This window comes from Malus domestica, chromosome 05 (genome assembly GCF_042453785.1).
Source record: "Malus domestica chromosome 05, GDT2T_hap1".
Taxonomy (NCBI): domain Eukaryota; kingdom Viridiplantae; phylum Streptophyta; class Magnoliopsida; order Rosales; family Rosaceae; genus Malus; species Malus domestica.
The window spans coordinates 26769930-26781903 of record NC_091665.1 but is presented as its reverse complement, the minus strand read 5'-3'; the positions used below and the strand labels follow the sequence as shown (position 1 = coordinate 26781903).

The window sequence follows — 11974 nt, the reverse complement described above, 5'->3', positions numbered from 1 at the left end:
TTTTCAATTCCCTTCCCTTTTTCATTTGATCTTCACCTTCACCATTTGGTTGTTCATTCAAAGCCTTGCCTTCATGCTAGAGTAATAACCTAGGTCGAGAAAAGGTTACTTGCTCGGCCGTACAACTATTGGTAGAAGTTAAATTCAAAGTGCAAACACAATCACATTCACATCTTTTCTAAGTACTATTCGACCGGTAAGTCGCTCTGTGGCCATCCCTTGATGACCACCTTGATGCTCTCATATGGCAATCTTTCCATAATAAGCAACATACAAATGCTTGAATCTTCGCTCAAATCTCAACTTACGATGAATAAAAAGCATTGTTACATAACATAATGTGGTTATATGAGCTGCTTAAGGCTTAGCAATGTTACTACAAATGAAAGGCCAATTTTATGTAACATGAGCTGAACTCCATCAACAATCTAAAATGCACTGAGAAATAGAAGAAATTAGGTTCTCATTCTTACTTTTTTTTACTCCATTAATTAAAACCTTATTCCTTTTCAAATTTTGATCAAAGTTCTTCGGTTTTAATAAACGCCATTAATTATTCAAAAACAAAATATTTACATGTCAAGATAATTAGGTTTTATTTTTAAATATATTCATTTAGTGTTAGAAACGATACATTTGATATATTATATTTATGGCTAAACTTTTTATCATATATTTCTATTTCTAGTTTGTACCCATTTTTAATTTGCAATCATTCCTTTTAAAAGGAAAACTAATGAAAATGGCTTGAAAACTTTGAGTTTTAACGATAAGAACAAAATAAAAGGTAAAGTGAATAGTATTATGATTGACTTTTTAGTGAAAAAATGTGGTTTTTCATTAAAGTGAACAGTACCGGGAGCTTTTCGTTAAAGTTTCCTTTTTTAAACTGTACCAATTTTCTTTTAAATGTTAATTTGTACCCATATATTAATATCTTTTTGTCCCTTATTTTTTAAACTTTTATTTGTACTCATAATTTTTTTAATCTTTTATTTGTACCCATAATTTATTTATAATGTACCCTTTTTTTTTACAAATGTACCGCTTTGTTACATGTAAAATGTATCCCTATTTTTTTTGTAAGTACCATTTTTTAATGTAAAATCTATTTATTTTTTAATCTAAAATGTACCATTATTTTTTTTAATATAAAATGTAACCATTGTTTTCTATATAAAATGCACCCACGTTTTTATGTAAATGTACCAATTTTTTATATATACTAGCCTCTTGCCACACGCATGTGGCAATTGACATTTTTATAATTTTTTTTATTTAAATAATTAATTTACATATTTTAAAAAAAATTATTTTTTTTTAAAAGAAATGAATTAATGACTTGAAACCCCCACTAACGTGGGAGGTTTTGTTTTTTTTTTTTCTATAATTTTAAATATTAAATTCATTCAAAATAAAAATATGGTTAAATACTTTAGCTTCTTTTGGTTCAATTGTAATTTATGAAATTATTAAAGGATAATTTATGGTATTTTGAATGTTTCATCATTTTAGGGTGCTCACTTTATATATATAGATAATGTAGCCAAATTTTATTATATAAATGTACTCATTTTATAAAAATAAAATCCCTTTTTTTAATAATCTAGAATGCACCCATAAGCAACTAAAATCCCTTTTTTTTATAATCTCTTTTATTATTATGTCATTTATGTAGCAGATGATGGACTTCAATCAAAAATCTAAAATACATAAGATTTGAGTCTATAACGGTTAGGAATCAGGGACTGCAACTAAACTATCCCTAAAAAAAATCTCTAAAATTTAATTGATAATATGAGTTAGACTACAAACCAAAACCCAAGATGACCTATTTATAAACCTTTAAGACTCTTATAGGAAAAAAATATAAACAAATAATAAAAAAACCGAGGACTTCTTAAAATATTAAAACCCCGTTTTGATTTATTAAACAATGTTAAGCTGCCAAATTCTGACCAGGCTCATTGCTTTCAACGAGTCTTGTAATTTTCGTTCTCTTCAAATCTATATATTATGGGCCTAAATATGACACGCCAAATCAATCTCTAATATTAGAAAGCCAGAAGGACATTTTAGTGTCTCAAGGCTTCATTAAAAAAAATTGGACCGAAAAGCCCCTTAAACAAAAAAAAAACTATAACTGGCTGAAAATAATGCAATCAAAATACAGGGATACTTCTATCACAAAAACATTAGAAACAAAACAGAATTAAAAATAAAAAGAAAAGAAAATAATTTCGTGGGGAAAAGAATCACCACGTCCAGCACGTTTGTTCAAACTGTATAGCAGTTCCGTTCATTTTTCAAACTCCCACGTCCATTTATGAAATCACGTCAAAGTTTGAATTGTTTATAGACGTGTTTTTGGGATTTTGGGATTTTAGGTTGCTAGCAGATCGTCTATACTTTCAATGGGATGTTTTCGATCATTTTAGCCATTGCGTTTTTTGGTACTGTCTTGGCAATTGAAGATATCATACATGGTTTGAGTGAGCGTGGGATCATCCAGTTATAAGAAAGGTTTATATTTGTGATACAAACTAATACAACCTAGGTTGTGTGCAGTGGCTGCTCATCTTACAGGAATTCACAGTGCCATCAAGATGCTAAATAGCAAAATTAGAGTGCTTCATCACTATCTTCTTGCTATGCAGAAAGGTACGCACATACTTATAGTATAATTACAAGGTCCAGAAGTCATATTTATAGTATAAATTCAGAGTTTCTCCACCCAATTCTGTATTATAATATTTAATGGTGTCAGTGTTGTCCAATCCCCAGCCCAATTCTGTATGGTCCTCCAATTTCATGTTTTCTTTGTATTCAGATTCCAATTGCATGTTTGGGAATCATCAGGGTTTCAGTTTTTGCTTTAATCTTAGCTGAAGGAAGATATAAAGGATGATGAGGGCAGTCGAGAAAAAAGATGATGAGGGACCATCAATTCACCAGGACTGTAGCGGCAAAATAGGATATGGAATGCACCAAAGCATCTCGGGGATTTACACACTTTGATTAGGTTTGTATCTTCGTTGGTTGATGTATTTTATTTTTTGTATTCAATTGCTGTGATTTTTTTCTTTTCTTTACACACTTTGATTAGTTTCTTAGTTTTAATAAGCAGAACAGTTCTACCATTTTTTCATTTTAATTATGCTCTTGCATGTACAATATAATCTGGGAGGAAGAAGAACGAGAAAGAATGCCACCAGTAGAAAACAAAAGAAGAAATCGGTACACAAATTACATATTATGGATTCTAAAGCAAAAAATATGAGTTAGAGCATGATTACAAATAAACGTGGTATATTTAAAAGATTTTTAAGGGTCCGTATCGCCCGTGAAAAATAAAAGGTCTAACAAAAGAAGAAATAGGCAAAGAAATTAAACATCATGGATTAATCTAAAGTAAAAGATAGAGGGACTTAGAGCAAGATTACAAATAAACGTCGTATATTTAAAAGATTTTTAGGGGCATGCAACGCTTGCGATTAATAGAATTTGTATGTCACGCGTAGCGCGCCATGATAAAAAAAAAATCTTTCGCATGCACAAGGCGCGTGCAAAAAGGCTAGTGTTACGTTAATCAACTTATATTTGGATCAAAATATGTAGAAGCCAGTGCATTTGAGAAGTTCTTCATATATCTCATTAGTACGAACATTGGCGATGCTGGAGGACTAAGGGACGCACAAACCACCGTGTGCATAGGTCGAATGTGCCGTCGATTTACACATGATCAACCCCAATGGCATGCGCGGTGCGCACCTCCCTTCACCATTTACCATCCCTTCAAGATCAATAAACCAACGACGTATCCAATCCTTCTGAACGAGGAACTTCTCCATCTCGTCATTAGATATGTTATGTTTTGAGTTAATCTCAGTTTACAATCTTAAAATTGTGTGTTTTTCAACATTTGGTACATAAAATTTTTTTTCATTCCAGAGTCATACATCAAGTCTTACTTTTGGGACAGTTTTATACATCCGTTAAGTTTTCTGTTAAAATTTCTGTTAACTGATGACGTGATGCCCACGTGAACAATAATTGATCACCACGTGTCAATATGGGCCCACTTCAATATTAAAAAATTAAAAAAAAAAAAAACACACCCGTCCCTCTTCCCCGATCCCTCCTCCCTCTTCTATTCCCTCCCCCCCCCCCCCTCCCCCCCAACTCCTCCCTCTTCACCTCTCTCTCTCTCCAAGCACAGTCGATTGGAGCCCTAATTTCTCACTTTCACCAAAGCTCACCGCGATTCCCTAACCTTTATGGTCCTCCATGTCCTCCGAATCGGGAGCTTCGACCTCCGCCGACGAAACCCCCGAGCCAAACCCTAACCTTGACCATACTCCCAAACCCCCAGAAGACCAATTGGCCGCCATAGCATTGTCGGAGGTTGATAGCCACGGGAATGGCATTGCACATGTATCGGCCGCGGAGAACAATCACCAGGAGATCGAGAACGACGAGGAGGAAGTTCAGGCTAATTCGGTTGCTCCTGGTTTAGCTTAAGTGGAGGAGGCGAGCGAGGGTTCGCCACGTGGCGGAGTCGGCGTTGGTGTTGTATGGGCGAGCACCAATTCGGAGCTGGAGATTGATGGGCCGTCGAGCCCTAGCAGCAGTGGGTATGCTGGCGATCACCAACACCACCACGAAGGCCGTGGGGATTCTGGGAATTTTGGGGACTCGGGTTCTGCTGTTCTCAGATGTGGTGGAGGAGAGGAAGGAGGTGGGTCAAAGAGGTGAAGAGGGAGGAGTGGGAGGGACGGGTGGTTTTTTTTTTGTGTTTTTGTATTTTTTTTAATTTTTTAATATTGAAGTAGGCCCATATTGACATGTGCTCAATTATTGTTCATGTGGACGTCACGTCATCGGTTAATAGAAATTTTAACGGAAAACTTAACAAATGTATAAAACTGTCTCAAAATTAAAACTTAAGGTAAATTAAGATTTGAAGTATGACTCTGAGATGAAAAAAAATTTATGTACCAAATGTTGAAAACTACAAAACTTACGTGGGAGTAAACTTTAGATTATCCCTTATGTTTTTGTATCAGCTCTGCCATCTTGAGTTTACTCCTTTCTTGCAACACTTTCTGAAGGGCCAGGAAAACCGTTTGAATTCCCACCCAACTGAACAAAACGAATATGAAAAAAAGAGAGAAGCACTTTGCAATTCACCTGCAGGTAGAGCTTCAGGGGTTGCATTGATGATGAATGAGAATACTGAAGTTCATCATTTCTCGAAGTTATGAAACTTCATCTTCTTCTACCAATAATCCCCACACGAGCACACCCCGTCTTGAAAGTGATGGTACCGGATGGGATCTCTTATCACAATACTTCTCTCCTCAATATTTGCCACAAGTTTTGCAAATACATGACAGTCTCCGCAAATCCTTAGGTTTTTCCTGATCCTAACAGTCTTCCCCTTTGACAAGCTCATTAAACCAAAGACAATCGCCAATTTCTCGCTGTGGGATAGAAGTGAAACTTCCCTCTGTTCTCCCTCAAGATCTTGCAAAACAAAATTCGTGTCAGGAATGTAACCCACTGCCATTAGTCTATCAATCAACAAGCTCAGCTGCCTATTGATCTCGTCTATCTGTGGATGTGAGTCATCTCCCAAGATAAAAGCATGAATCTGTTTGTTCACTTCAATCCAACTGCACCCGGGTTCTTTAATAACCCCTCTAGCTTTCATGCTCTTTCTTACTTCAGTCACATCTTCCCATCTCTGAGAATTGGCGTATATATTTGATAGTAAAATGTAGGTTCCGGCATCATCAGGGTCCGTTTTAAGAATTTGCTTGGCAGCATATGCTGCTAGATCTACATTCCGGTGAACCCTGCAGGCGCCAAGCAACGTCCTCCATGTCACTGCATCTGGTTCACCTTCCATTTCTTGTATTAGCCTTGCTGCCTCATCAAGTTTCCCTGCCCTTCCAAGAAGATCAATTACGCAACCATAGTGCTCTCTTCCAGGATCAATCCCAAAAAGCTGCTTCATATTCTGGAAGTAGTACCACCCATCTTCTAAAAGCCCAGCATGACTACAAGCAAACAGAACCCCAAGAAGTGTGATGTAATTTGGTTTCACCTCGGAAAGTTTCATCTGCTCGAACAATCTCAGGGCCTCTTGGCTGAAACCATTTTGCGCTAGCCCTGCAATCATGGTGCTCCAAGAGATTACATCCTTCTTCTCCATCCTGGTAAAAACAGAGTTTGCATCTTCCAAACTCCCACACTTGCAATACATATCCAGAAGTGCATTGTTCAGAATTAGATCTTGACCATACTTCACAGCATGAACATGAACTTGTCTTCCCAATTCTAAAAGCGCCAACACCGTGCAAGCTCTCAAAACGCTTGTTAGCGTGGCCTCTTCAGCTGAAAAACCAGCCCTTTTCATCCTCTTGAAAAGGTTCAAAGCCTCATCACCATCGCTGTTCTGAGCAAACGCTCCAATGATAGAGTTCCAAACAACCAAATCTCCGGACACCATTTCATTGAAAATGCCTAGCGCATTGTGCAACTCACCCAACTTCGAGTAAACGTCAATGAGAGCACTCCGAACAAAGACGTCAGATTCCAACCCAGCTGTAAAAATACAACAATGAAGCTGCTTGAGATTTGACAACCCGTCGCAAGCTCTCAAAACCGAAGAATACGTGAAACTATTAGGCGAAACACCTTCTCTAAGCATCAAAACCAAAGACTCCAAGGCCTTGTGGTTGAGTCTGGCATTCGAGTATGCCGATATCATAGTCGTCCAGGAAACAACGTTTCGCTCAGGCATTTCGTCGAACAGTTCCTGCGCTTCCTCCAAGAGAGCAAATTTAACGTACATGTTGATGAAAACGTTGATTAAGAAGGTCTTGGGCTGGTACCCATTTGAGAAAACGTGTTTGTGGACGAGCTTACCCTGCTGAACAGCTCGCCGAGCCAAGCAGCACTTGACGAGCTCGGAGTAGACGACAGAGTCGGCCCAAAGTCCGCGCCTTTGCATGGCTTCCATGGCTATCATGGCTCTCGGGAGGTCTCTCTGGTAGCAGAATTTGGTGAACTGTTGGACCAGAGTGGAGGGTGGTGATTCTGCCACGTTTGGCATGTGAGAGCAAGGACGTGTAAATGGTTGCAGTGCTTTGCATTTCAACTTGGAGACAGGGATGGCTCTCATCCTGAGAACAGAGTGAGAACAGGGAACACGAAGGAAGAACCCTACTCCTTGCATTTGCATTAGCCTAATCCTAACCTATTTTCCTTCTCACTTTCATCACTTTGAGCTAACATCGCTTTGTGACACAGTGAGAGAGACAACGTTACTCCAATTTGCAAGAGGTTTAATAACTTAGTCGATTAAGAATATTTGTTTATGCGTCTGAAATTATAAATCACTTGTATCGAAGGGAAAAGTAACTTTAGTGGCATTCCATCTCTTATTGTCTGGCTCTACCATTTTATGTGAACTTAATCTTCTAAGAAGTGTCTAGAGTTAGCATGGGTATTCTACATGTTTATAATAAAAGCGTAACTAAACTAAAACGTTTCACTTAATAACATTTTAAAACAAATTTGAAATTAACGACATATACTTATTTACTTGGAAAATATTGGAATGAGTATTTTACTCTAATTCATTACTTTTATTGCGTTGCTTAATGAGTATTTTACTCTAATTCATGACTTTTCTTGCGTTTAGCAACAAATACATGTTATGCGACATTCATATTGCAACACATATTAATACTTGAATATTCAAGAATTAGAATCTCTACACTCATTATGGTTTCTCCTACTCTAAGTAAATATGCTATATAACATAATTCAATCTTGACTTCTTCCTATTGAGCAATTAGGAAAATAAACGGTGAAAAACGAAGAAATCTTTTTTCAAATCAACATTTATCGATCATTTCTCGAACTATACAGTAGGTCCTCAAATAAGAATATGTCCCAAAAGAAGCATACATGTACATATACTACCTCCCTCTCTCAAAGAAAACCCCCAAAGGGAAAACCTTGCTCAGTCGGGCTTTAGGGTTGGTGGCAGCCCTCAAATCTTTTCTGCTTCCTTCTACTCTTCCTTATCCTCTTCCTCCCTTTTTCTTTATCTATGCTTTCCTCCGAATTTTGTCTCAACTATTAGAGCTTATGTCTCAGTTTTGTACCCTCTCCACACTCAATTGCCACTCACCGCCAATCCTCTCCTCCTTCCACATCGCACCTTTCTCTCCTCCCTCCCTCTTGCTGCCCCTCATCTTTTCCAACTCCTAACCATGAATTAGATCTCGGAGTGGGCTCTATTTTGACACAAGACCCAATTCACACAGTCCATTGTTGATCTGGATTGTTGGAAAAATTGGGCGAAGTGTAAAACAATTCACGTTAGAAAAAGGGTGTTTTACACACCCCCTTCGCCCTCTCCCTCCTTCTGTTACGTTTTTGTGACTTTTCTTGCTCGTGTAGCTGTGGAGGCTTTGGTTCTTGATTGATTGATTATGCGTAATACTCTCAAATCTAGTTTTTGGTTCGGGTGCATTGTGAGATGTCTTCCTTCGCGGAGGTAGCGGTGATGGTGATTGGTTTTTAGTGGCTGGAGATTAGAGTTTTATTGTTATTTTTTCTTTTGTTGTCTATGGGCCTAAATCTGTGTGGGTCTCCCTTTGTGTGGCTTGGGTTGTAACTCTCATTTTTTAGCATGTCTTCTATTTTATGTATTGCTTCGTTGAGTACCAAGAAACAAGAGGTTTTATTTTTTGTCTTTCGAAGAATACGCACCGTTTAAGTTGCGAAGGGGAAGGAGAATGGGCAAGTGCTCACATAACTCGCAACCAAAATAGAGACGTGACAGCAAAGCGAAAGAAGTTCCAAATCCTCGTTTGTCTCCTTCGGCAATCGCCGCCCAGCCGGACCGTCGTCCTCAGTCCTGAAACCGAGCTAGAGACCGTGTCGATAACTCAGTGAGTGCGCTAGGGTTCAGCAATTAGACTCGTGCCTTTGGTAATAGGAGATGTCTCTGAGAATCAAACTGGTGGTGGACAAGTTCGTCCAGGAGCTCAAGGAAGCTCTGGATGCCGATATCCAAGATAGAATCATGAAGGAGCGAGAGATGCAGAGCTACATCGAAGAGCGGGAACGCGAGGTCGCCGAGCGCGAAGCTGCTTGGAAGGCGGAACTCTCTCGCCGCGAGGTCCTATTCGTACTATATTCTTGTTCTCGTCAATCCAATTTTTTCATTCAGTCCTTTTGTCGAACACCTTGACTGCAATCCTATTTTATGGTCTGAATTCAAGTTTTTTATTTTCTTTTATTGCATTATCAATTTCCCATTTTTTGTTTGAGTTAAAAACCCAATTCGAAGTTCGATTTTTGGTGTAGCAGAAATGCAGAGGCACACTTTTAAAGTTGAGTTTTTTGTTGGTTTGAGTAGTTAAGCAATCACAAATATGGCTAATTGCCTGCGGTTTCTACCTTCTTTGATTGTTTAATGCTACCTGCCAACCTCACCAAGTTCACATTAAACAGGGTTCTCTTCCCAATATCTGATTTCAATGCTACGTGGGTACTAGATAATCAAGGAATGCTGGATTTTTCTGTGACTATCTGTGTAGCATTTTGTATGTTTCTTTCCAGTCTACACTTGTTCTTATGAAATTCAGCTGAGAGCTATTTGTGTAGTTGCTAATCACTAGTTCTTTCTAGTCACCCTGTAATTAATCACTAGTATCTAGCAAAATGTGTGCTTGTAGATGCTAATTTTTCTAACATTTAATTCGAGTCTCATGAACATTGTTCGCTCAGTCTTTTCGTCAAACGCCTCGAGTTCAATTTCATTTTCTGGAGGTTTAATTTTTGTTGCATCTGAAATGCAGAATAACAGACTTGACGTTTAGATTTAATTGCTCTGATTAGTTAAGCAAAGCACAAATATGCCCAATTGTATGCATTTTTTTCTTTTTTCTTTTTAATTTTTATTGCAATATCTGGGAACTTTTCTTACTTTATAAATTTAACTGATTGCAGTGCTATGTGGGTATTAGAAAACGAAGACTAGGTTTCTTTGTGATCATCTGTGTGGCGTGTTGTATGTTTATTTCTAGTCTACACTGGTTCTTGGGAAATTCAGCAGAGAACTATTTGTTTCGTGAGCAATCATCCCTGTAGTAACTAGTTTTTAGCAAAATGCATGCTTACATTTGCTAAATTTTGGACATGATGCACCGTTGTTTTGTTTTTTAGCCTTACCAAACATTGTTTTGTTGCAGGCAGAGATAGCCAGACAAGAAGCAAGGCTAAAAATAGAGAAAGAAAACCTCGAAAAGGAGAAAAGTGTTCTAATGGGAACAGCATCAAATCAAGATAACCAAGACGGGGCACTTGAAATCACTGTCAGTGGTGAAAAGTATCGGTGTCTCAGGTTTGCAAAGGCAAAGAAATGAGGCATTTGAAGGGCGGGGTAAAAAAAAGAAGCGTAAAACCACGATTATAACTGATCTTTTACTTGCTTAATTTTGCAAACTTCATTCTTTGTATGAATGCTCGAATTCTGTACATCCTGACATCCCATTGCAACAAGTTAGCGTTGTTATGATTGCTTCTTAACCTCAAAACCCTGATATCCATATCTGATTCGCTGCATGATTGTTTAATTAATTCCTCTAAAATTTGTTGCAACATGCTGCAACCTACATTGTTTCTGATTTAGGTAGTTTCAAGGCAATCTTGTTACCCGAACTTTTGAGACCCCAAGCCGGAAATGCATAATGGCAAAAGAGTGAATAAAGTCAACATCTGAGACCTCGTTCCATGGGCAACACGAATAGTGCATTTGAGAACTCTATTTTAGACTAAAGTGATGCGGAATTGATGTTCAAATGGTAGAAAATAAGTAGATGAAGGATTTATACTATAGTTAGTGAGGTTGAGAGAGTTATGTTATCAAGTCATTAATTTACTTTCTGGTGTGTCCGTTCGACCTTAGGTGGTAAGCAGACTTTAGAAATATGTTATATGACCTAAGGATTGACCTAGGATTGTTTATTACATTACACAATGTATTTGTTGTAATATACACATCCGTACCTACTGTTGCCCTATGACCCTATTAAAGAGTGGATGACTTTAAAGGAACAAGTGACATGATCAACAACTTTCCGCTATGCCTAGCTAAAGACGTTAACTAAAGAGCTAATTGGGATTTTCTAACTCTTTTCTTTTTATTTTTGTTTATTTTCTTTTCTTGCTTTTATTTCAATTACAAAAATCACCCAAAAAAAATGAAAAAGCACAAAAAGATATTTTTTTCTTTTCAGTATTTTATTTTGGGTTTTATTCTAATGCGAGTTTAAATTTGTGATCTTTTGCAGGTTGAATTCGAATCGATCATTCGATTGAATCATGCATTCAACGGCATTCATACATTCAACTCAGTGCATTCATCATACATTCCTCTACATTCATGAGATTAGGCAGGGCTGAAACAAGAGAAAAAAAAAGAAAAAAAGATTCAGGAATGCTTACAGTGCGGTTGCTGCGAAGGCCTCTATGCAGCTTGGAACCCCCTCACATTTTATTAAAGTTTAATTACATGCAAGTTTGGGGGTAGACCAAGCAGCCCAGAGGTAGGCCGATATCCATTCTCAGTACTCAGATTCATACGAGTGCTTTGCTTAGGCATTCATCACATGGATGGCATACAAACACAAAAGAAAAATCGCATCGGTTAGACGCATGCATGTTCACAAACAACATCCACAAATCCATTTGATTTTCAGAGACATCACACCATGTTTAATGCAGTGCAGGAACTTGGTTTACCTTCCATTTTGTAGACCTGAGTTCTTGCATCCATATCTCTAAAACTTAGCAACGACGTTCTTTCAGAACGTAGAGAATAGAGTGTCTCCTTAATGGTTAAGATAGTACCATCAGACAACATGATACATGTCTTTCCTTATCCTTC

The 11974-nt window shown here is 37.7% G+C and overlaps 2 protein-coding genes across 2 annotated transcripts; one reads left to right on the top strand and one right to left on the bottom strand.

Annotated features, from left to right (window-relative positions):
* Positions 1 to 4916: 4916 nt before the first annotated feature.
* LOC103440955 (pentatricopeptide repeat-containing protein At2g03880, mitochondrial) lies at positions 4917 to 7354 on the bottom strand. The gene is made up of 2 exons (XM_070822481.1): positions 5191 to 7354; positions 4917 to 5105 (listed from the first exon to the last, which is right to left on the bottom strand). The coding sequence occupies exon 1, from the start codon at positions 7247 to 7249 to the stop codon at positions 5279 to 5281; it is 1971 nt and encodes a 656-aa protein (XP_070678582.1). The 5' UTR covers positions 7250 to 7354; the 3' UTR covers positions 4917 to 5105; positions 5191 to 5278.
* Positions 7355 to 8001: 647 nt separating this feature from the next.
* LOC103421055 (beta-mannosyltransferase 1-like) lies at positions 8002 to 10622 on the top strand. Its single transcript, XM_008359091.4, has 2 exons — positions 8002 to 9202; positions 10278 to 10622. Exons 1-2 carry the CDS (start codon positions 9023 to 9025, stop codon positions 10449 to 10451), a joined length of 354 nt encoding a protein of 117 aa, XP_008357313.3. The 5' UTR covers positions 8002 to 9022; the 3' UTR covers positions 10452 to 10622.
* The last annotated feature ends 1352 nt before the right edge of the window (positions 10623 to 11974 follow it).